This window comes from Propithecus coquereli, unplaced genomic scaffold, assembly GCF_000956105.1.
Source record: "Propithecus coquereli isolate 6110/MARCELLA unplaced genomic scaffold, Pcoq_1.0 Scaffold10, whole genome shotgun sequence".
Classification (NCBI taxonomy): domain Eukaryota; kingdom Metazoa; phylum Chordata; class Mammalia; order Primates; family Indriidae; genus Propithecus; species Propithecus coquereli.
This window is the reverse complement of record NW_012133858.1, coordinates 669,848-695,698: the sequence shown is the minus strand read 5'-3', so window position 1 is coordinate 695,698 and position 25,851 is coordinate 669,848. Positions and strand designations below refer to the sequence as shown.

Here is a 25,851-nt window from a genome sequence, read left to right as displayed (position 1 = left end):
AGTGTTTGGTTTTGTCTTGATTATAGCCATTCCAGTGGATGTATAGTAATATCTTACTTTGGTTTTAATATGTATTTCCCCACTGATTAATGACATTGAGAATCTTTCCATGTGCTTATGAGCCCTTCTTGAAAGGTTTATTAAAATCTTTTGCCCATTATAAAAGTAGATTATCTTTTCTATATGTATGTGTATGTGTGTGTGTGTGTGTGTGTGTGTATAGATGCTGCATATATTTTGTTAGATTTATATATAAGAATTTAATTTTGTGGTGTGCTATTATAATGATGCTTTTAAAAATTCAGTTTATCTCTCATCTTTCATCAACATTGCATGTTTTGCTCAAATACTACCAGTTGAATTCTCCCATGTTTATTTGAATCTGGGCAAGTACAGATGGTGTCTTACAAAAGAGAGTAAATAGCGTTTAATATTTTTCAGTTGTAGTTTCCAAGTGGTAAAGAGGTGAACCATTTTTATTATTTTGATTCAGTGAATGATCAGCAGTTGTTTCGTAAGACTGTCATATCAGTCTGTTCACATGAAGAATAATGTGATAACATAAAACACATAAAACCTTTCTGAAGGGATTTGGACTGTTGGGGAAGGGTGAGCACATAACCTCCCTGTTCCTTCTTCTGTAGGTGTTGCAGCATCCCTGGAAGTGTCAGAGAGCCCTGGGAGTATCCAGGTGGCCCGGGGCCAGACAGCAGTCCTGCCCTGCACTTTCACTACCAGCGCTGCCCTCATTAACCTCAATGTCATTTGGATGGTCATTCCTCTCGCCAATGCTAACCAGCCTGAACAGGTACTTGTCTTCCATCCTGTGCTACCACTAAAATATTAATCTTCTTAGAAGAGGCAGGTAGGGAAGCCTCCTGAGTGTACATTTGATTTCTAGACTAAGGTGGCATTTCCAGTGTGCCTATGCTGTTTTAGGTTCTACCCCTCTGCATTATTATTAGTCAACTATCACAAGTCAACTATCCTCTTTTAAAAGCCTAATTTTTTTTTAAAAAAAGTATATTAACAAGTGCTAAGGTAATCCTTCTAAGAGTTTTATGTAGGAACCTGGAATTTTATCAAGAATATTCTGATAGGAAAATACCAAGACAGAAAAAGCAAAGAAGACAGAAGGGACTGGCACTAACACAGGTGGTTGAGAGTATACTTTTAAAAGATAGTGATAATAGTAAGGAAGTAACATTAGATAGTAATACTTGGTTTATTTACCTGATTTTACAAATATTTGAAAATAAACACAACTAGGCCTGTACTAGCCAGCCTCGAAGAATCTCATATAAATTAGAATGTGCACACGAAAGAATATACATGAAAATGGAAGCTACTCCCCAATAAGCTGTATGAATTACAGGAAAAAGACCAATAATTTGTAATTCCCACTGTAGAAAATAATCCTCAGGAAACTAATGAATTGTGATAATGGCTACACCTTTATTTACAATGATAACATATCTTTTATGAAGCTTTTCTGATTTAATAAACTTATTACTACCTGAAAATATAAACTAAATTTTCTGATATAAAATTCACTAGAAGCTTCCTTTATTTCTTGAAACCATGGAATTTTTGTGGTTAGATTGCGCCTTCAAGATCATTTTGTTCAACCTCATCATTTTAGGAGTCAAGGATAGAGTCAAAGAGGCAAAGAAAGAACTTGACTGTAGTTGTCCAAACATTAACAGATAGAACCTGAATAGAAAGAACCAAGTCTCTCATTCTCAGCCCAGAGGGCTTTTTGCTACACCATTCTGAGTCCTCTCCAGAAGAGTTAACTTTGACAATAGAAATTGACATACGAATAGCAGTCATGTACTTATAACTCTCCTTCCCTTTTATGATATTTATGGCCAGTCTATAACCATGATCTATCGTTGGGTGATCTGATAAGCCCGAGAATGGCAATGCTAATATTTTAAAAACTTTTTATTTTGGAATTAATTTTTTGAGCTGGTAAAATATTTACAGGCTGATAGTAGGGTAGCTTTAAAGACATTTTCTATGTTCTGATGAGTTAAGTAAGGGAGAAATGATATTTTAATTTGTTAAGTGAGAATTTAGGACCCGAAGATACCTATGGATAAGGGCAATATTAAAAAGCTGGTGACAATTCTCAAATCAGAAATAAAATTTTCCGGCATTCAGTGTAGCAACATTCAGTATTGTCTACTCAGTAGTTACTGTTGTGTGTCTAGGAGGGGATACAGTGGCCCACTTACTTATTTTGCTTTCTTTTGCAGGTCATTCTGTATCAGGGTGGACAGATGTTTGACGGTGCCCCCCGGTTCCATGGTAGGGTAGGATTTACAGGCACCATGCCAGCCACCAATGTCTCTATCTTCATTAATAACACTCAGCTGTCAGATACAGGCACCTACCAGTGTCTGGTCAACAACCTCCCAGACAGAGGGGGCAGGAACATCGGGGTCACTGGTCTCACAGTGTTAGGTCAGTGAAAGAGGAGTTCCAGGCACCCTGGGCTTCACTTAAGAATCTCCTATCAAGCATATTTACTTCTGTCCTTCCTTCCACACTCTAAGTTGGCTCATGTTCTCTTCCCGTTGTCTTCTCTCAGTTCCAGCTCTACTCCACTTCTCTGTGCTCCTTACGTATACTTTCCCACTCCTTTCCCCATTTCACATGGTCTCTAAGGCTTACTTCTGCAATGATTGTTTCTGAAGGTGTAGAAGAGTGGTATCAAATACCATCAAAAATGGCCTCTCACTTTTCTTAAGCTTCTATAGGACAGAACTTACTGTTGAGAGCAAATTAAAATCAAGAATTTTTTTATTGTGAGTATGACATGAAGCAGAAGTTTCAGCATGTGTGAGAACAATACTATTACTTCATTTCTGTGTCACACTAAATAGATCACCACAGTTCTCAGCTCGCACCTGTTGTACTGGCATAATTTTAATAACACCACCTTTTACTCTCAAAAATGTCCTTGCACAAACAATAAATAATATTATCAACCAGATACTGAGACCAAATAGATTCAAGGCCTTTTCCCAGGTTAGATAGACAATGAACAACAAGAAAATTTATACTAAAATTTAGATTTCCTTACTCAAACCAGCACTCTTTCCATTATACCATGCTGTTAGGCTATCTCACACTAAATTATATTCATTCTAAACATGTTTTATTTCCCAATTCTCCTGTCTCTGAAATAAAACACTGTTTTCTAAATGGACCCTTGTGGTAGAGGTGGGTAAATTCAGTCATTTGGGAAGATGGAGAAAGTGCTTAGAGAAGGCCGATGCGTTTGATTCTCCTTCATCCTACCCAAGGCCCAGAATCTACTCCCCTAGTCCTCGTCAGATTCTCCCACCTTTTCTTTATCTTTCTCTTGTTGAGTCACTTGAGAATACATTTATTTTGCTTTGGGAGTTCTTGCCATGTTCCCCCTTTGGGCAAGAATGTGCTATAAACCTTGATGCCTTTTCCTTCAAGCCTTCAAACAGAATAAGAAAACTAAGGACCAGGCTGGTGATTTCATTCTCAAAATCTTACTCATCGTAATATATTAAAAGTTGTATAGATTTTAAAATACTCTGAGTGCTGACTACAGAGTGCTAATGGAATTAAATATTATTCTGATGCTTATACCTGTAGGGTAGGTAACTGGCTTCCAACATTACCCAAACTTATTTATTTTTTCATTTTTTTAAAGGAAGAAAAAAGCCTTTAATTTATTTTATAATTAATGCTACCTCCAAAGATTTATTTTGGTTTTCCCTTCATAGCATCACAGTGGCAATGTCAAAGGCAGTAAATTGAGGAGATTGTTTTACCCAGTAATAGCAGTTAGGATTCTCTAAGAGTTTTACTTTTTCTACCCATAACCTTTCATTGTTCTCTCTTCCTCCACCCACTCTCCTGCTTCCTCTATACACTCTGCATTCATTTTTCATTCATTCATTTATTCATTTCTGAAACAGTGAACATATTTATTGAAAAGTCATTAGTATTACAAATATATCATCATTTAGACTTAAACTCTACTGTCTACATTCTCTAATACAGGACTTAAAGCCATGGGCTTAGTTTATATTTTTATTTGCTTGCTTTTTACTACACGTCAGCACTTCCTTCCTTTAGTGTTCTTTTTGGTAATTTTTGTTCCATGTTCTTTTTGTCCTTATGTGTCTTAATGATTATAAAATGTTCACTGCATTACTATAAACCACCCCCCTTACTTGGACTTTACTCTGGTTTTCCCCACCATTTGGTATAAAGTGGGTCTCTCTGGTTTTGTTCGCAAAGTAACAAAGGATCTTGTTAAGGTGGTCTTAGTCAGAGAATAGCTGGCAGGGTAAGTGTGTTGCTTTTCCTTGAAATCTCCTCTAAAAGTGGCCTCTTTCAGCAGTGATTTTAAAGGCAACATGTTGACATGAAGAATCTTAAGAATTCTTCTTTAGAGGAAGCAGATTGAAAATAAGATCATAAGATATCTTAAAAATGTAATCTAAGGGTGTAGCCCCTGTTTACCTATTTGTTCCCTGCCAGCTGAGGTTGCAGGCCCTATATCTCTGCCCAATCCTTATGAATTAGTACATGACTATTCTCTGGCTTCATCCATGAGTTTGTCTCCTGGTATGTCCCCCCAAAACAATGTTATCTGAGGTTCCAGTGTACTGAATGTTGATGTCTCCTCCATCATCACTTGGCTTACAGTAAATGTGTACTTTATTGCTTACTCTTCCTGTTATAGTTCCCCCTTCTGCCCCACACTGCCAAATCCAAGGATCCCAGGATATTGGCAGCGATGTCATCCTGCTCTGTAGCTCAGAGGAAGGCATTCCTCGACCAACTTACCTTTGGGAGAAGTTAGACAATACCCTCAAACTACCTCCAACAGCCACTCAGGGTATGTACAGTGCTGCTTTACCCATTTTATTAGTTATCATGGAAAATTCTGATCCTAAGATTCACAAAGTAATTAACTTCAATAGATTTTGAAAAATAACACCCTGTAACTACAGAAAAAGCTCTCTGGTTCATTTAGTGTTTTGAATTTTAAAGTGAGTAAAACATTTTCTTTCTGTGCTCTATGTTGCCTTTAAGAAATATATCTCATCCAGTGGTTACTATATATGGAAATTCTGTTCTATTCAAGTGAAGATTTAAAATAGCTCAATGATAGCTTCTTTGAGTTAGTTAACTCTAAGACAGTTCTTGAGGTTTATATCAGAGAATCCACTTCCTACTTGAAGCACTACCTATTTTAAGAGGAGAAACATCAACAGAGTCATGAGAGAGTTAATTCTCCTGTTTTCAGCCTCAAATATAATTAGAGGAGGAAGACAGGAAGGAGAACAGGAAAAGGCCTCAGATCACAGGAGATCCAGGAATTGATCACACCAGACAGGTAAAGATGGAGGAGGCCCGAGTGTCATGGATGGTTTCTACCTATAAAACCAGCTATTTAAATTTTATTTTAAAGGAAACATCCTTGAGAAGTTGAGATTTTATGAAACAAATGAGGGAAAATTATGAAATTGTATAAAAAAATCTTCTGTTTCAAGAAAATAAAATTTAGCAGCCTCAAGTGCTGTATCATCTCAAATACAGAAAATGTCTCTTGTAGTATTTTCAGGGAAGATTTACAAATCTTAATTTAAATATAAAGAGTTAGCAGTTAATGGAGAGGCCCCAAACAACCTTAATTATGCCTGATAAGTTTGAATCATATCGATGGTACATGCTTGTCGTGGAAAAGGACAATCCTAAGTTCTGTGATAAAGTTATACATATTAAAGAACCAGGGCCATAAGTCTCTAGAGAGCCTATAAGTTTTCTTTAGGAATCCCAACAGAAAGATTGATGGAACTTCCCATCATGTTCCAGTTAATCTAGTCCAAAATGCATTATTAAAAAAAACTTCTTTTCAGTGTAACTTTTGGGCTACGTTAATAATGATTCCTGCAGTACTATCGTTCAATGCTAAATGTTTCAGCCACTAAGTTTGGTTTATTCTAAATTATGTTTAGTTTACTAAGCCACTGTTGGCTAAATAGCTTTTTTTTGTAGACTGATTTGTTAATCTCACCATTGTAAGGGGCATGCTTAAAATGGTTCTTGTCTTGAAATATTGAAAATAAAATTCTAAATTTTCCGGTAACTGTTTCTGTAACAGCTACCTCTCTGGGCCTATTTTTTTTTTAATAAGGGGGTTAATAATATCATCTTCAAGGTCCTCTATGGCAGTATTAACATTCCGTGATTTATATTTATAACATTCTGTGGAATATCGGATTGAGATTGGAATTACAGATGAACATTTGACAGTGGTTATTTGTATGTAAGTTGAGAAATACCTATAGAAAGAGCCTTCCACACCTTTTCATTTCTGGATAAGTGTATATCAGTCAAATTTCTTGGTACCCTCTTTGCAACTTGAATAGTCTTTGGTACTTTAGATACAAATGAACTTTAATGCCAAAAATGAAAACCGTTGTCTTTTATAATTCAAACTCTGGATTGACTATCAGAATTACTTTGGGTTACCTTTTCTATCGTAATAATGCACATTAAATGAGTCAGATTTTTAATTTAAATTTGCCTCTTAATATCTATATTAATAAAGTAGATCTCAAAATAGCATATAACCCCAAAATAACTTAGATTTTTTCCAGAAGATTTACTTTACTAATTATGTTTATAGTTGTTTCGTATAAACTCATGATGCATTCTCTGAGGAAAGAATATTTGAACCCAGGGGAAGGCATCCCAGAATTATGGTAGGTGACAGGATAATAATATTTTGGAATTAGAAATTTTTTTATGTGTACAAGCTAGCTTGAAGGAGCTCCCTCTGGCCAAATTTGGGACAGTTTGAACATTAAAATAAATATATATTCCATAGAATAAAATGAGAGTCACCGAATCCCTACTGGTAAGCATAAATGGGGGCAAAGGGGAAGCAATTTTTACAGTAGAATGCCAGCTACTGTATATAGAAGGAATAATGGAGTTAGACAAATCATCACTGATGTCAAAATAGCCAACAAAAGTTTGAATAGGCTATTTACATAGCTTTAAAGTATGTCCCCACAAATTACTTATTAATTACAAAGAACTAGTAACTTTATAAAGGAGAGACCTGGTGGATACCACTTTAACCAAGTGATCAAAGTAAATGTTACCAATATTGTGACAGACTGATATCATGTACCTTCTAATATATGCACTGAAAAGGACACAGCATCATTTCTGTGGTATTCCTGTCAAAAACACATAACCTGAATCTAATTATGAGGAAACAGCAAATAAATAAACGTGAAGGCAAAACCGTTCCAGATTGAAAGAGACTAAAGAGTTAAAATGGCTAAATGCAATGCAGAATCTTGGATTAGAATCTGGACTGGGGAAGAAATAACTCCAAAGGACATTATTGAGATAATTGGTGAATTTAAATATAAACTGCATTAGATAATACTATTGCATCAATGTTAAATTTCTCAACTTTGACACTTATACTGTGATTATGTAAAGAATGTCTTTGTTCTTAGGAAATATTCACTAAGTGCTTAGTGGTAAAGAGGCATGATGTCTTCAGTTCTTAAATGGTTCAGAAAAATATCTATATATTTAATGAGAAAGTAATAAAGCAAGTGGGACAAATGTAAGCAGTTGTTAAATCTGGGTAGATAATATATGATATGCAAGAGTTCCTTATAGTCTTCTTGCAAATTTTCTATAAGTTAAAAATTACATTGAAATAAAAGTTGCCAAAAAATCGTCCTTGTATAATTCATACTCAAGATTTAAATGAATCTATAACCACTATCCTGTGCAGTACATGTCATTTTTACATAGAAATAATAAAGTGGATTTATTATTGTCTTATTGGTAAATAGCACTGTTGAATTCTAAGATAAGTAAAAACTATATTTAAGGGATGATATTATTTGGAGCAAAATGTAGCAGTTTGGTCTGTGTTTCTGAGGCCTGTACAACTGACTCGTATTCCAGTAAGTGTGGAAACGATACATGACACCAGTTTTCCAGCCTCTACATCAGTGGTTCTCAACTGGAGGCACTTTCATTTTGGTAACATCTGGAGACACTTTCGGTTGTCACACCTGGATAGAGGCCAGTATCTTGAGGAGATGTTTACACTCTCATGCTCATTGCAGCATTATTTATGATAGCCAAGATAAGGAATCAAACTAAGTATCCATCAACAGATGAATGGACAAAGAAAATTTGATGCACACACACACGCACACACAATGGAATACTCTTTAGCCTTAAAAATGAAGGAAATTCTGTCATTTGTGACAACATGGGTAAACCTGATGGATTATGCTAAGTGAAATAAGCCAGGCATACAACGACAAATAACTCATGATCTCACTTCTGTGTGTGCTGTGGTCTGAAAGTTTGTGTTTCCCCAAAACTCATATACTGAAATAACCCCAAGGTGGTGGTATTAGGAGGTGGGGCTTTGGGAGGTGATTCGGTCATAAGGGTGAAGCTCTCATGATTGGTATTAGTACCCTTATAAAAGAGAGCTAGCTAATCCCTTCCACCGTTTGAGGACTGTGAAGCAGGTTCATTGTTCACTGGTTACATTCATACACATAGCAAGTTACATGAAGTGAATTTATTACTTACAGACAGGCAGCAAGGAACAACCAAAGCCTAGGATTCATTGCAAGCCAATTCCCCAAGGCTCAGGAAAGCTACCTAGAGCAGATAGAGAGCCTCATCTGCACATGCCCACTTGCATGTCAGCTGAGAGATTCCAGAAAGCACCCCACTGTGGGTTTTATACCCAAGGGTGGCAGGAATCACTGGGCTAAAGCATTGAAGCACACCCTGTTTCTAGGAGGGACTGGAACAGAGTCCAGGGTGTTCCGGCCAATTTCTCCTTAACATAGGGTGTTGTATTCCCAGCACATTCTATAGTTACTCTTGAAAACTGTAAGCTGGAAAGGGTAGAGAACTGAGGGGGTCCAAGGCTACCTGAAGACTGCCCTAGAAGGGCACAGCAAGAAGGCAACCTTATCTGTAAACCAAAAAATGGGCCTTCACCAGACACTGAATCTGCTGGGTCCTAGATCTCAGACTTTCCAGCCTCTAGGACTGTAAGACATAAATTTCTGTTGTTTATAAGCTACCCAGTCTGTAGTATTAAGATTTTGTTATAGTGGCCCAAACAGGCTAACACAATGTGGAATCTAAAAAAGTTAAATTCATAGAAACAGAGTAGAATGGTGGTTTCCAGGGACTTGGGTGGTGGGGGAAATGGGGAGATGCAGGTCAAAGGGTACAAAGTTTCAGTTATGCAGGATGACTAAGTTCTGGAGATCTAATGTACAGCATGGTGACTATAGTTAATAAAACCGTATTGTATACTTGAAATTTGCTGAGTGTAGATCTTAAATGTTCTCACTAACCACACGCACACACACACACAAAAGTAGCTATGTGAGGTTAACGGATACATTAATTAGCTTGATTGTGGTAATCATTTCACAGTATATACTTATATCAAAGCATCATGTCATATGCCATGTATATACAATTTTTATTTGTCAATTATACCTCAATAAAGCTAGAAAAAAAAAGCAATTGTATAATACACAGGACAACCCTCACAGCAAAGAATTATCTGGCCTAAAATGTCAATAAATAAATTACATTTAACATTTTCTAATGTTAAAACATCTATGCATTTCTGGAATAAAACCTATTTGATTGTGATTTTTAAAAATAAATTGTTCCATTCGGTCTGCTAATATTTTCATAGAATTTTTGCATCAGTGAGAGAGTGGCCTATGTTTTTTTCTGCCTCCTATTGTACTGCTTGTTCAGTTTTAGTATCATGTAATAATACCAAATAATCTCATAAAATGAGTTGGACAGCTTTTCCTTTTTTCTATTGTTTGCAACAATACGAATAAGTTGAGGATCATCTGATAATTCCGTAGAATTTTGCGTATGAAAGCCTTGCCTTGTATGTTTTTTTGGCTAGATTTTTGACTACTGATTCAGTTTCTCTAAGGGTATGGGTTTGTTTAGATTTTCTGTTATCTTCTGTATTTTTCTGGAAAACGTCTCTTTTGTCCAAACTTACGCATTTTGCCATCAAGTCATTCACAGTATTCTCTATATGAGAGCAGAATAATGTATTTAAGAGTATAGGTTCTGGACTCAGAGGATGTAATTTTGAATCCTGGATCCAGGAATTCCTAGGAATGTGACTTTGCCTTAGTTTTTTTATATGTGAAGTGGAGACAGTCATTGTAACTATTTCACAGTTGCATGAAGATTAAATGAATACACATGAAATGTTTAGAACAGCAGCCGTCATGTTCTAAAGGTTTGTGTTGTGACTTACTAAATATTAGTATTTATATTATCATTATTCTTTTGTAAATTTTTAAACTCTCTGTAGTTAGTCCTTTTCATTCCTATGTGTGTTTTCCCTTTATTTTTTGGATCTGTCTTACTAAATCCAGCTTTTGATTTTGTCTATCTTCTTGTATGCCTGTATTAATTTCTGTAGTTCATCCATTCATTTGACAAATATTCATTGAGCACCTACTAGGTGCCAGACACTGTTCTAGGTGCTGGAAATACATCTGTGAACAGGACAGATATTCTTTCCTTTGCAGAGCTTATGGTCCAGTGTGGGTGGAGTTTGAATAAAATTAATAAATTGCAGAGTTTGTTAAAGGTCGTAACTTCTATGGGGAAAAAGCAGATCAAGGTAAAATAGATAGGGAATGAGGAGCTGCAATTTTGAAATAGGTGCTTAGGGTAAGACTCATTGAAAAGACGATATTCCAGCAATAATTTAAAGATAATGAAGGAATGAGCCATGTGAATATGGGGCTGGAAAGTGTTCAGGCAGAGAGAACGAATGGACATACGAAGGCCTTGACATCAGAGATGCCAGTGTGTTTGGAGTCGATTGAGAAAGGCAGAGAATAGTAAGAGCTGTTATGTCCGGTTGCAGGTGCTGGGATATAGTCATATATTGCATGTAAAACTTGTTAACTGTATTACTCAATAGCCTGTGTCTTTATCAATATTTTATCTGCTTCAGCTATTATTTAATGACAAAGGTGTTTTTTAAATCACATCATAAAATTGTGGATTTGTCAGTTCTTGCAATTATGCTGATTTTTCTTTACCCATCTTGAGCTTATGTCATTAGGTGCTTACAGGTTTGTTATATGTCATTGGTATTCTATGCTTAATATGCTTTTTGCATTTTTTACTTATTAAAATTAAAAGCTACCATAGCTTTCTTTGATTAATTCTTGTTGGTATGTTTCTGTTTTACGGTTCATTGGCTTTCAGCTTTCCATGCTTTGTGTTTTAGGTGTATCTTTATATAAACAGCTTGTGTCTGGATTGAGTTTGGTTTTCAATCTGCAATCTTAGAGCTTCTATCCTTTAACTATTTGAATCCATTTAAAGTAATTATGAGTATAGTTAATTTCTAATATTCGATGTTTTGTATTTACTAAGCTTTTTCTTTACTTCTCCCCTCCCTATACCTTCTACTGATTATTTGAGTGTCCTTTATAATCTTTTTTCTTCTCTACTTTTTAAGTTATAATTTTATTTCTCTTAGTGTCTCAATTCTTAAATACATATTTGGTTTAATGTAGTCTGGAAGTAAAAATATCTCTACCTTTCATCCAAACAGTAAGACAATAGAGAGCTTTAATTTCTTCTACTTTCCATAGTTTATGTGAACATTTCCTCTCACAAATTTTGTTTTCTTCTATTAGCCATTCATTGGGCCTTTTCATTCTATCCACCGTGACTCTTTGCTTCTCTCTCATGTTTTTAATTTCTGTGTCTCTCTTTGCTGCAATTTTGTTAATTTCCTTGGCTTCAGTATGTTTGTTCTACATTATTTTGAACTTTCTCCCTTTTTAGTCATCCCCAATGTTGTTGTTGTTATATTGTCAGTTTTATTTGAATTTACCCAAAAGTTTGTCAGTTTCTTGGCTCAACATTGCTTCTTTCATTACACTGATTTTTCCTATGTTCCATATTCTTACTAACTGAAGTGCACATCCTTTAGTAGATACTACATTGATGATCTATGAGTGGTAAATGTTCTCAGATTTGTTTGTCTGAAAATATCTTTATTTTTTTTCAGTATTTTTGAATGTAGTTTAACTGAGTATAGAATGCTGGATTATCAGTTATTTTTCCTTACGAATTTGGAAGTGTTATTCCATTTTCTTCTGACCTTTGTTGTTACTGTTGAGAGATTTGCTGTTGGTCTGTTTATAGGCATTTGTCTTTTTATTCTATTTGCTTTTCAGAGTTTTTTTTTTTTTTAACTTGGTATTTTATAGATCCTGAAATATTTGTAGGTATGTGTTAATTTTTATTTATCCTGCCATGGGCTTGTGGTGCTTCTTGAATTGAGAGATTCTGCCATTTGTTAATTCTGGAAAATTCTTAGTCATTATGTCTTTGAATACAGCCTTTTCTCTGTTCTCTTGATCCTTTCCTATTCGTTCTTGGTTTAGTCTTTTAATTCTATATACTGTGTTTGTAATCCCTTGCTTATCTTGAAATGTCTTTATCTTTCTGTGAGGCATTCTGGTTATTTTTGGTTGTGGGTTTTTATCTTCCAGATCACCAATTTTCTTTTCTGCTCTGATGGCTGTTCAACCTGTCCATTGAGTTTTAAAACTTTTGTGGCAATATTTTTTGTATTTGTAGGTTCCTTTTGGCTTTTCATGGCATCAAACTCTTATGGTGACTATTATTTATGTGTTTAGTGATCTTAAGCATACTAATTTTACAGGCACCTTCATATAATTTTAGTGTCGTGTTCTTTGTGTGCTAATCCTCCTGCTGGTTGTACAACTAACTTTCCCTCATGGTGATCATTTCCTCATGGAAACTCTTCACCTGGATCATTTTTCTATAGTTGCCCTTAGAACTGTGGGTTGTGGGGTTTTTTATTTGTTTCTGGCAATAGCCCTAGAGATTTTTACCAGCTTGAGAGCAATTGTTATATTGACATTCTTGGCTTGGAAATTCCTGTACCATATATGCAAAGTAAAATCAGACTCCGCACATAAATGTAGCCGAGGTTTGTGTACTTCTGTTTCTCACAGGGGACTTAGAAATCTACTTGAAGCTCAGAGTAGAGATGACTATCCGTGTTAGAGCACAACATAGCAGTTAAGAATATGAATTTTGAAAGCCTTGGTTTGAATTTTGCCTCTCATTTTTAGCCATGTGACCTTGGGAAACTTGCTTAACCATTCTGTGTTTCTGCTTCCTCCAATCTAAGAATAGATGTGATAATAAAAAAAAATCAAACTCGGCCGGGCGTGGTGGCTCACGCCTGTAATCCTAGCTCTCTGGGAGGCCGAGGCGGGCGGATTGTTTGAGCTCAGGAGTTCGAGACCAGCCTGAGCAAGAGCGAGACCCCCGTCTCTACTAAAAATAGAAAGAAATTAATTGCACAACTAAAAATATAGAAAAAATTAGCCAGGCATGGTAGCGCATGCCTGTAGTCCCAGCTACTCGGGAGGCTGAGGCAGAAGGATTGCTTGAGCCCAGGAGTTTGAGGTTGCTGTGAGCTAGGATGACGCCATGGCACTCGAGCCCGGGCAACACAGTGAGACTCTGTCTCAAAAAAAAAAAAAAAAAAAAAAATCAAACACCTGAAATGTTGAGATGAATAAATGAGTTAGTCATAAAATTCTTAGAATAATGCTTTGTGCGTGGTAAATTTGCAGTAAATATTAACTATTTCAGTGATTAGTATTACTTGAACAAGTATATTCTAATTCTTTTTTCACTGAAGGAGTAACCTGTTGAAGATCCTGGCTGTTAACAGGTTGATTTCTTTCTGGAATGACATCCACTCTCCAAATTGTGCAGCCTCTTGGCAATCAAGGATTGAGAAGCACAGTTGCTCCTCACGATGGTTCAGTAAAACCTGGATTCTTCTGGAAAAGCTATACTTTTCTTGGGATATACTTAGAAAAAAAATCTCCTTTTTGACTTATAGAGAGAGAATAACCCTCGCACTTTGAAGAAATCCAGAGAACTTTAAAATAAGTTCTTTTAAAATTATGTGCAAATAATGGCAATTAGTTTCCTATCTATTCTTTTGCCTTGGTAAATTTAAAGTACAATATTATTTATTTTCCTTACTAATGGTTAATTTTTCCTAAAATAAATTATACATTTCCCCTTCATAGTTTCTAAGAAATCCTCTGTTGTCCTCATCCTTTTATAATGTAATACAATGAAGAGAGATGATTGATTCTCCTGTGAAGAACTTTGGAGATCATAGCTGGAGCAGGAGAGTATCTTAAATATCACTGTAGTACAACACTGCCGTGTTACAAAGAAGACTGCAGCCTGGAGACCAGGTTTGCCAAAAGTCTGCTGGTACAAAGAACTCCCATTCTTTTGGCGTGCTTGTAAGGCCCAGGGATCTTGATCCTCTTTCTTGAACCATCGCTGCTGTTTTCCTTCCCAGCGAAAGTGTTTCCATAATTTTCTTATGGGGAGCAGAAAAGTTGTGCCTCACATAAGTTGGTGAATAAATGGGTGTTTATTTCTGCTTTATCAAAATGTTATTCTAACCAAAGACAAGTTTTTTTCTCTTCCGTTTTGCCCTCTGACATAAACAAGTCCCATATCATGTTCAGTAGTCACTCTTCTTTAAAAGATTAAATGCCAGTGATCATCATAACTATCTTTGTTCATTCATTCTTTAAATATATGTACGTGTGTACATGTGTCCACACATACATACACATACATAACCCTTATTCTGTGCAACTACTTAAGGGTAGAGTGTTGGGGAATGTGGAGAAATACAAATATAAATTAGATATATCTCCATCCTAGAGCTCACTGCCTAATGGAGGAGACAGATATAAAGAGATAATTATAGTACTACAGATTAATGCTAGGAAAAGATATACAGTGCTATAAAATTTAAGGTAGAAATACTAATTCTCCTTAAGGAGTCCAGGAATAACTTTATAGGGAAATAGATTCCCGAGCAGAAATGATCTTAAACGATGGGTAGAAGTTTTACTGGGTAAAAGTGGGTATTTTAAATAGAGGGAACCATATATGCAAAATCTTGCAAGTATAAAAGTTTAACATTTTTAAGTGAGAAGATCTATGAATCTGACATAAAAGTTCATGGGGGTTTGGCCAGAGAGGAGCTTGGTAAGGTCAAGTCTGGATTGTAAAAGGCTTTATATAACATGCAAAGGGTTTGGATGTTACCTTTGCAACTGTGGATATTGACTGACATTTATAAAGCCAGAGAAGATAGCCAGATGTGCATTTAAGAAACAGTATCAGCAATCAATGTGAAAGATTGGTAGCCAGGTCATAAATGGGAGGCTGTGATAATAGTCCCTTCAAGAAATGAAAAGGGCCTGTATTAACTCCCTAGCGATAAGAGATGGAGAAGGGACAGGAGGAAGGTAGGATTCAAGAGAGATTGAGGTTAAAAATCAACAAGATATGGGACTCGATTTATGTTGGGACTCAGAAGAATCAGACTTAAATCAGACTCTTGCAGTGAGCCCCTGAATAAACAGAAACCATATTAACTCAGAGAAGGAATTTGTAGAGGTTTGCTTGAGGGAGGTGATTTCCAGGACCTCTAGATGGGGATTGAAATAGTGGTCATGGTAACATTTCTTGGAGACTAAGTGCCATTCTCCTATGAGAATTAAAGCTTCACAGTCAGCATAGAGATGTACTGATTCATAAGCATCCAGTGATGTCGAGTTAAAAGCAAAGGCAGAGTCGACATTTCTGACAACCCGGACAGAAGTGATTAGGAGAAAGCAGTCTGGATCTAATCAATTAGTCTTGTTTATAGCTGTTGCCATGGTGTAAATGTGTGTTAATCGCTTTATATGTTGCTAATGGTGAATAATTTTTGCAAATATTAATATTTTTGTATACATGGTACATTTTTTGTAAGTGCCAAGAGTAGTTTCCAAGCGATAAATTTCAGAAGCAAAATAAGCCCTTAACTTGGTAATTTTGATGTGTGATTCTGTGTAATGTTGTTAATACCAGGGGATTTGAATATTACATTATTCAAATATTGCCCAGTAATGTTCATTGGTGTTTTCCAATGTTCAAATATTTGCTGTAAGCTTTGGTTTTCTGTGAATACTTTAAATGGCAGAAATGCAAAAAGAAGAAGATAGGGATGTTGCTGTGGAATATACTGACATGAAATCAGAAAATATACGTAACCTAAACATTTGTACCCCATGATATGCTGAAATGAAAAAAAAGACAATGGACTTGGAGCTTGGTATTTATATATAAATTTAATAAATACCTATGGAAAGTGTAAAAAAAATCTGAATTGGCAAAAGCAGTATCTATTTCAGTGACAAAACCAAAGTCAGGGCAAGCAGACAAAATAGTTTTTTTTTGTTGACTAAAGGAAATCAAATATGAAGCAGCATGTATCCTAACACCGTCTGGAAGGTGCTGCTGGACATTCTCTTAATGGGAACAGGTCTCCCCGGTCCCTTCTCCATCTCCTTCTTAATTCTACCAACATCAACACAAAAATGAAATAAAATTTTTTATGCCCAATGCTGTATAGTATTTTAAATTTATCTTTTAAGAATGATAGAGTTTAAATATTATTTTTGGTATTTAAGTTTTTAAATAGATTTTTATTTGACATTTATTTTGTATTTAAGTATTCCCGTTATTTACAATCTTATTATCACATGTCTGTTTCAGGCTGAGATAATTTTTACACATCACTGAAACATATAATTTTTATGTAATAAACTGTACTTTTATTATTTTATCTTTTTTTACAGAATACTTCTGAGACCTTTATATAAGAAATGCTCACTGCATATTATTATGGTCACTCATTATTTAAAATACATAACTGGTATAAAATACAGAATAATTTGTAGTTTAGGAATCCGTATCATTCTCAAATCATAAAGATTAATATCTTTTGGGAATTCAGAGACACTAGACATTTTCCAAATTTCTTGACTGATTTTTCTTATGATTCAGAAAAATGTATAAATTTCCTAAGATACGCCAGGAAGGAATTCCCACATGAAAACATTACCAGCCACTATAGTAAACTTTTTACATGCATTATCTTGTTTAGTCCTCACTGTAACCTATGAGGTGTAGGCACTTTGGAAGCTCCTTATTTCAGATGAGGAAACTAAAACATAGATGAAGAACAGGTCACACACCTAAAACCACAACTAGTAGGAGATAGTGTAGATTTACACCCAGGCTGTCTGACTCTGGCTCACATATTCTTGGCAGATACAGCATCTCATAGGCAGCCAGAGGTGGCGTTCTGGAACTAAGGAGAAAGGATGGAACTGGAAATATACTCTTACATTTGTTTCTCTCTAATTGGGAAGCACATTACAGACCAGGCACACAGCTGGTATGGGATACAGTGTTGCTGTGAACTAAAACAGAGTGGGGGTGATGTCCTTTGAGCTTTCCAAACTATGCAGTTACACACAGTTGAACTTTCCCTATTTAAAAGAAAAAAATAAAATTTATTCTCTGACTTCATTTCAGCAATTTACTTCTGTGCTAGAGCAGCTAACTGAAATGACAGATTTGAGGAATTAGCCCTGCTAGTTTCAGGAAGAGCTGCATGCTCTGTGGCTGTAGTCTGATGTTTGCTGGAGAGTTGCTCCGGTCTCTGCTTTGCCCTGTCTACATAAACAACTCTGTTTTGTTTCTGGTTAATCCTCCCTTATCAATGTGTCTTTCTCAATTCCTGATTACATTCTGAGTTAATTCTACCATAGTATGTCAACCTCATTTAATAATACTTTCTTAGAGCAACATGCTCCTGGTATCAGCATCTGAAGAGTCAACAGTAAGAACAGTAACTTTACCTTTTAAAAAGTAACTTTAAAGCAGTAATCTTTAGAATTTATCTATTTCTACCTGTTAGAGTGCTGCTTAGAGGAGCTGTTTAAAATTTCCCTAATTGTCTCTACAGAAGTGTCAACAAAATTACTGGTTTGGTGTGAGCTCTTCAAAGTTTTAGAATTTCAGGGCCTGGGGTGGGGGTGGAGCAGGGCGGGGGGTGGGGGGGGGGAACAAACCCAAAACACCACCACCACCATCATATGTGGAATTGTAGGGTTGTTGTACAGAGATTATGGTTTTCTTGCATGCTGACATTAGGGCATATGTTGAATGAAGAGGGAGTTAGGCAGATGACCTAGTTTATAATACTAACAGCATTGGAACATTTCATGGTTAGGAAATATCCTGTAGATACACACTATAGAATAATATAGTTTTAAATGCCTTACTGGAAAGCCAGTTGTACTTATGGTGATTATGAGCTTTTGACTTGGACAGACCCTATTTTAAAGACTGCTGCTACTTGTATACTAGGTAATCTTGGACAAATTGCATAGCTTTCTATTCAGCCATCTTGCTCTACACCCTTTCTAAATTGCATAGCTTCTTTGAGCTTCCTTATGTTTGAAAAGTAGGGAATGTAAAATCTAAGCTTGTTAAATGAGACATATTTAAAGCTTACTACAGGGGTACACAATAGACACTAAAGAGAAGCTAGCCCTTTTATTTATTGATTGATCACCTTTATTTAGTAAGCACTTTTCTGTGTGCCGGGTAATTTCTGAGGAGGCAATTGTTTTCTCCTCTCCCGTGTTCTATTTGACTTCCCAGGCCCTCATTAGATGTCCCTCCTGTGTGCTCCCCTAGCACCCGATATTCTCTAGCCCTGCTGGCACTTACCCGTTGCTTGCCTGCTTGTCTCATTAAGGTGAGAGACTGTTTCTGTCTTGTTCATCATTGTATCAGCATCCTCAGAAAACCCAGCACAAAGGAAGGTGCTCAATAAATATTTATTTATTAAACGATTGAATTAATGAATGCACTGTGGTCAGGTCTGCATTTGCTGACTCCTCCTCTCTGCTTCTGCCTTTGATCTAGATAGAGATAAAAGTTGCCGGCAGAAACGAGATAGCTCATCTTAGTTCCATATAAAAATAAGTCAGTCCAGGGTGGGGATAGCTCCAAGTGCTGCCCAGGCATGCTTGGACTTTGTGCCAGAATTGTTTTCTTATTTGTGCCATTAGGAGGCTTTTCTACTTCTAAATTTGCAGCTATTTGGAAGGTTGAGCTGATTGGATGTATTGATATTATCTATCCTGCCTAAGGGGGACTGTAAAGCCTAGACCTTAGAGGTAAGATCCCTCCATCCAATTCCCATTCCTAACAACCAGCTGTGTAATCTTACTGCCCATCTAAAGCTTCAGTCTCCTTGACTGTTCAGTGGCATTAGTGATAAACCTACCTCACAGGGTTATTGCAAAGATTGAGATAATACATATGAAAGCTTACCCAATTATTGGCATAATAGTTAATAACTATTAACTTTAATTTTATTATTATTATAAGTCATTTACATTTATAGGAATAAATAATCAAACTATGCTAGTGTTCATGAATTACTAAAATGTGAACTATTGAAACATTTCTTGGTAATACCAATACAGTGGCCTTAAAAGCACATTGTTCAAACCTCCCAATGTGGGAACATAATAGACTAATAGCCCCAGCTGCTTCCCCCCTGAATCCACCTCTGCTGCACTCCCAGGCCAAGCTTCCCCGGGGCTGATCCCGGCCAAGTGATGAGGTGCAGTGAGTGTAGTACTACGGGCCTGTTTCTGCAAGGCATGGGGCACCTTGAACGGGTGACTTTGGTTCGAGGACTCCCCTTCTGCCTGGTGGAAACTACCTTAAAACTACGCTGCAGTCTGTGACTCTTCCTACCCCATCTTCCTTTCTTCCCTCTCTGCTTCACGGAGGTCGGACCTGCCCTGCAGGGTCTGAGGCTCTCCCAGCCTTCCCCAGTTTCCTCTGCATTTCCTTTACTGGTGTCTTCTCCACTAAACCTTGTGCTTGTCTTGGAGCCTGCTTCTTGGGGGATCTCAGTTAACACAAGTGTAACCACTGTTGGAAGGGAGTAGCAATCTATACCTTAGAGCACAGACTTGATAGTTTCTTCATCAAGTATCAAGTGAATATTATTATAGTAAGTTTAACTTGATCTTTATGTTACTGTATTTCCTCAAAATTAAACTTCGGTACTACTGACCATAAATTCTCTAGGATAAGCATTAGCCACCATTGCCTCAAGGGAGGCTACTATTTCATAACATTTAGGACTTTACATGCTAATCTACAGATTAAGTTTTAAGATTGTTCTTATTTAGGACAGTCCTCCATAGTTCCAGATCTTTAAAGTGATGTAGTAATTTTAGTCTTTAACATTCATGAACTCAAAATTTTTCCTTCTCCCAAAAATAAATTTATTGATAGCTCTACAGTGTTAATATATTTTTATAGTCTAGTCTTCTGCCAGTTTCTTTGGTTTTCTTATTATTTCTGCCAAATCCTCACGTGACTATTATTTTTGTGACAGACCAGGTCCAGGGAACAGTCACCATCCGGAACATCAGTGCCCTGTCTTCAGGTTTATACCAGTGCGTGGCTTCCAATGCCATTGGAACCAGCACCTGTCTTCTGGATCTCCAGGTTATTTCACGTAAGTATATGAAATTCTCATGTCAACTCTGGATCTGAAGCTCTGTAAGATTTTTGTTAAAACAGAAAATGAAGGTTCTGCTTAATTGAGGTTTTCTGAAGATTAATAGAAGTTCTTTTGGTTTTGAAAATATTTATATTTGAAATATTTGAAAATATTTGGTTTTGAAAATCATTATTGAAAATATTTTATAAATGTTTTAGTATACTTTTCAGCCTCAGCAAAATGATAATCTTTGTGACAAAATATCTTTCTTTTCAGGATAATTAGAAGCAGACCAGTTCTTTTTTCTTTTTTTTTTTTTTTTTTTTTTTGAGACAGTCTTGCTCTGTTGCCCCGGCTAGAGTGCAGTGGCGTCATCCTAGCTCACTGTAACCTCGAACTCCTGGGCTCAAGTGATCCTTCTGCCTCAGCCTCCCAAGTGGCTGGGACTATCAGGTGCACCCCACCACACCCAGCTAATTTTTTTCTATTTTTAATAGAGACGAGGTCTTGCTCTTGATTAGGCTGGTCTTCAACTCCTGATTTCAAATGATTCTCCCGCCTTCGCCTCCCAGAGTGCTAGGATTACAGGTGTGAGCCACCACACACAGCCTAAACCAGTTCTTATTGTATAATACTATAGACATTAAAAAAATTTGTAATAATCTTACGGGTATAACAGACCTTCTTGTGTTTTTTTTGTAATTTCTTATATCTGCTTAATTGGTTATATAGGTTTAAATAGGCAGTGCAGAAAATTTCTCTTTAGTTGAGAATTCTCGGTTATTTGAATTCCATTTGCAAAAGGGAGTGATTTGGCTAGGATGTGGTAATAAGGTATCCCACTGATTTCTAGGGTTTGTTTTGGATGGATCAGGTGACTTAGATAGGTGCCATCTGTTTTCTGCCTTGCTCTTGGTGTTACTCTCCTAAAGCTATGCAAGTCATTTAACTGTTTATTCATTCAGCAAATGTTGAGCCTGTTATGTGTTAGTACTAGCCACTGGGGATATAGAAAGTTAATTGAGGTTTAACTTTTCATGGATGAAATATTTTCGGCAGTTTTGTACATTTTAAGAAAATTTTTCAGTAAACTTCTATGTTTATACAGTTGCATGGGTATATGCTATTTCTCTCTTTCTCTTCTCTTTAAATATATTTTTCAGCCCAGCCCAGGAACATTGGACTAATAGCTGGAGCCATTGGCACTGGTGCAGTTATTATCATTTTTTGCATTGCACTAATTTTAGGGGCATTCTTTTACTGGAGAAGCAAAAATAAAGAGGAGGAAGAAGAAGAAATTCCTAATGAAATAAGGTTTGTGTGTTGGATAATTTGTCCTGCATGGCCAATGTGTATTTCTGTTTATTTTGGTAGTTAAGATTTCTTTGCTAATCTTATAACTCTAATGGCCAAGGAAATTAAAGTGGCCAAATGATCCTTTCTTGTGTATCATTTTTCCTCATGGAACTACTCAACTTTATTCATTGGATCACAAAAGGGAGTAAAGTCTAGCATGTGCCCAACTAGGAGGATACAAGTGAAGAATTCTCCTGCTCCTCCACATCTCCAGGGTATGTGAGTTTAGGTGGCTGCCACGATAGAAAAGTTAGCTTAAAACATGTGTTTAACATTGACATTTATAATGGATGAGAACATAGAGCAAGAGGAAACACTGTAAGAGCATACCAGTGCCTGGACACAGATAGGCCCCAGCAGCATGACTCAGAAAGACAGTTCAGACAAGAATATGAACATCTTAGGAAAACAATGCCAAAATGATCCTTTAAAGAAAGTGACTTTTGGTGTATTGTGGAGATTCAAGGGTTCAGGCTCAGACTGAGTTCATCGCGGCACACCCTTGTTGAAGATACCTTAATGACTCCAGTTTCCTCAGCGAAAGGTACACAGCCCGCCAGGGTGCGACCCTCAACCTGCTCATCTTGTCTCAGCACTTTCCAGCTCACTCTGCTTTCATCTCTTCTGCAGTTTCCCATGCCTCAGGGCTTCTACTTAAGCCCTTTTACTCAAGCCCCTGTTCTCTTTCTGGACCATGTTTCCTTCCTTTTGATCCATCTGTTTGCTAAATTCTTTGACTGGATTCAAGACTAGTCCAGGCATCACCTTCTCACACAAATTGTCTTTAGCCCCTCACCCAGCCTTTCAGATTTGCAAATGTTCTTGCATTGATTGCTACCCCTCATTTGACTGTAGGCTTCTTAGGTGTAGGACTTATTTTGTTTTTTTTAAAACAGGAAACATCTAGTTAGAGGGTACTCAATAAATGTCAAGTCAATTAGTTAGCATCTTAAATTAAATTAATGACTTCTCTCAGCCTCTTGTAATTCTTAAAGGTTTAGGCGTATGCAGGGATAGATTCCATCCCACCATAAGATTACTCAGGAAAACCTCTCATCAGCGCACCACAGTGATTTCTCAAACCCTAAAAGGCAATAAAATCAGGCCAACTCTAATCATCTCCTAAAGTTCTCCACGCCCATAGCTTGATTTCCTGGCTATTTTATGGCAGCTAGCTCAGTGGATTTCTTTATGGACTATTTTCCTATTTACATTAAAAAAACCCCAACTCATATATATTTACAAATTATATATATTTATGCAGATACATATATTTCAGTTATATTGGAAGAGACATTCTTTGAGAGATTTGATATTTCCTTTCCTACTCTTGGAGACTGAGCAATTGAGGAGAGATTTTCTTGACCGTTGTCTCAAAGGGAGTGGGTGTCAAAGCCAAGGGCCATCCAGGGTTGCCTGTTTGCTTTCATGATAGAGTGGTCTCTCCTGAGGATTTGTATTTCAGACATATTAGCCTCAGCATGAAAAGAAAGAGTCCTGGGTAGGACGATAGGATTAACCTCAAATAAATCCTAATGACAACTTTATTTTTGTTCCTTTTCAGAGAGGATGATCTTCCACCTAAATGTTCTTCTTCTGCCAAAGCATTCCACACTGAGATATCCTCCTCGGAGAACAACACGTTGACTTCTTCCAACACTTACAACAGTCGATACTGGAGCAACAATCCAAAAGTTCACAGAAACACAGAGTCATTCAACCACTTCAGTGACTTGCGCCAGTCTTTCTCCCTCCAGTCAGGCAATGCCAGTATACCATCCATTTATGCTAACGGGAACCATCCGGTCTCAGGTCCGCATAAGACTCTGGTAGTAACAGCCAACAGGGAGTCATCACCACAGGTCATGTCCAGAAGCAATGGCTCAGTCAGCAGGAAGCCTCGGCCTCAGCACACACATTCCTACACCGTCAGCCACGCAACGCTGGAGCGAATCGGTGCTGTACCTGTCATGGTGCCAGCCCAGAGTCGGGCTGGGTCCCTGGTATAGAACACGAAGGGCTGTTGTGCTCAGAAATGAATAAATGGAATGCCTCCATACAAGGAGGAGGGTGGGGTGGGCAAGTGCTGGGAAAGAAACACTTTCCTTGTAATTATGCTAGTAAAAAGCACAAAGAAGGCGATGCTGTTACCTGGATGTGAGATGTGTGGAATGGACTGGAATGCTCCACCGTGAAGACTTGATTTCCCACCACAGGTGTCTGGGGGTTCTGTTCACAAAGCTGGATCTCAAAGATGTGCCAAGCCAAGGAAAAAGATATAAGAGCAGAATAGCACTTAAAACCCGAACTGCAGTCCGGGTGGGCTTGTTCTTTAATTCATGCCTAACTTAATAATTTTTCAAAAGACTGAAGTGCCAGATGGAGTTTAAATATTGAAATTATTTAAAAAGACAGGTCTTTAAGGAAATAATGAGCAACCCTGTGATATGTCCTGCCTCTCCCCATTCCCTCATTATGTAGAGGGCTCAATGGCATAAATGGTTAGCATTGGTCCCAACAGGGCTGGCTCTTCTATCATATAATCAAAACTTTTTACACAAACAAAATTAAGTAAGAAATAGGGGAAAACAAAGGAAACTTCTTTGAGAAGCCCCTCAATATTTATTTATTTATCTATCTCTTCCTGAACCATGAATTTCATATTTGGAATATTGCTGTATTGACAGATTCTTGCCTGTCTGGGTTATTCTAGGATCTGTTACAGGTCCATGGCAACTACTGTTCATTTTTTCCTGGGAAAATATTTTTTTAAAGAAAACTTTTTTTTTTGAATACATGAGAGGCATTGGGCTAGGAAAGACAACTTGTTTAGAACCTTTTTCGGGCCTTGTGTCTGGTGAGTCCACAGGAGGTACGTAACATCGTGAAAGAGCGAGGCTGTGCGGGCAGCACAGAGGCAGGAGAGTGAGGCTGAGGGTTGCAGCTTTGCTGGGCGGCCTCTCGGAGAAGGGCTGTCCAGGTCTTCCTTGCTGCCACTCTAGGTTTCTCTCAATGAGGGCAGCACCTGATGCCTTTTGTACTAGGGTAGATAACTTTCTCCTTGTTTGGCATGTAGAGGTTACCAGGTGGTTACAGGGAGGGCAGGAGTTGTTTTGTTTTTGTTTTTTTTTTAAAGAGATAAGACGGAGACAAAAAGAGTGTGTCCCAGTGTGCCCCAGGAAGGGTCAGCCCTATATCTGTAACAGCTCAATATTGCAGTGTTGCCCAAATGCAGTTCACAACACTGTAAAGAGACTCCTTTTGTGGTTAATTTCCTGGTTTGGCTGGCCTTGCGGTACACCAGATTGATTTACAAACTCCCCACTCTTATTTTGTGCTATGTAGATCTGGCCATACTACATAGTGACTATCTCGCCTTAATCACACTTCAAGCAACCTACAAATTTCTTCCCAGATTTGTTTTCTAAATTATTTATGATACTGACCCCATGATTCCATAAGAGTGTATTTTCTTCCTGGATGTGTTTTCTCACTCCCTCTTCCCGCCATGCTTTTTGCCCTCTTTTCCTGCAAGCATAAGTCTTCACAGGGAGTGGCCTCCTGACCTTTTTTCAGTTATTTGAATGAATGGAAACCATCAGCTGCTGCATATACTGTTTTTCCAAGAAGGCCACTCTCAGAACCTAACCATTACAACCATTTCAATATTGATAAAAAGATGAATTTACTTTAGCATTACTTATTTTTTCCATTTGATGGTTCTTGATTTTGTAAAAATTGAAATAAATGAATGTCTATACTTTTTATAAAGAAAAGTGAAAATATTGTGGCAAAGAAGATACTATCAGATGCTGTGTAGGAAGCATTTATCTTGCATTTCTTTATTCTTTCTAATTATCTAAAATTCAATAAAAGTTTATTCATATAAA

At 37.1% G+C, this 25,851-nt stretch overlaps 1 protein-coding gene across 1 annotated transcript; it reads left to right on the top strand.

Annotated features, from left to right (window-relative positions):
- Nucleotides 1-632: 632 nt before the first annotated feature.
- IGSF11 (immunoglobulin superfamily, member 11) lies at nt 633-25,851 on the top strand. Its single transcript, XM_012642364.1, has 6 exons — nt 633-808; nt 2,262-2,469; nt 4,739-4,894; nt 20,498-20,620; nt 21,769-21,919; nt 23,526-25,851. Exons 1-6 carry the CDS (start codon nt 770-772, stop codon nt 23,968-23,970), a joined length of 1,122 nt encoding a protein of 373 aa, XP_012497818.1. The 5' UTR covers nt 633-769; the 3' UTR covers nt 23,971-25,851.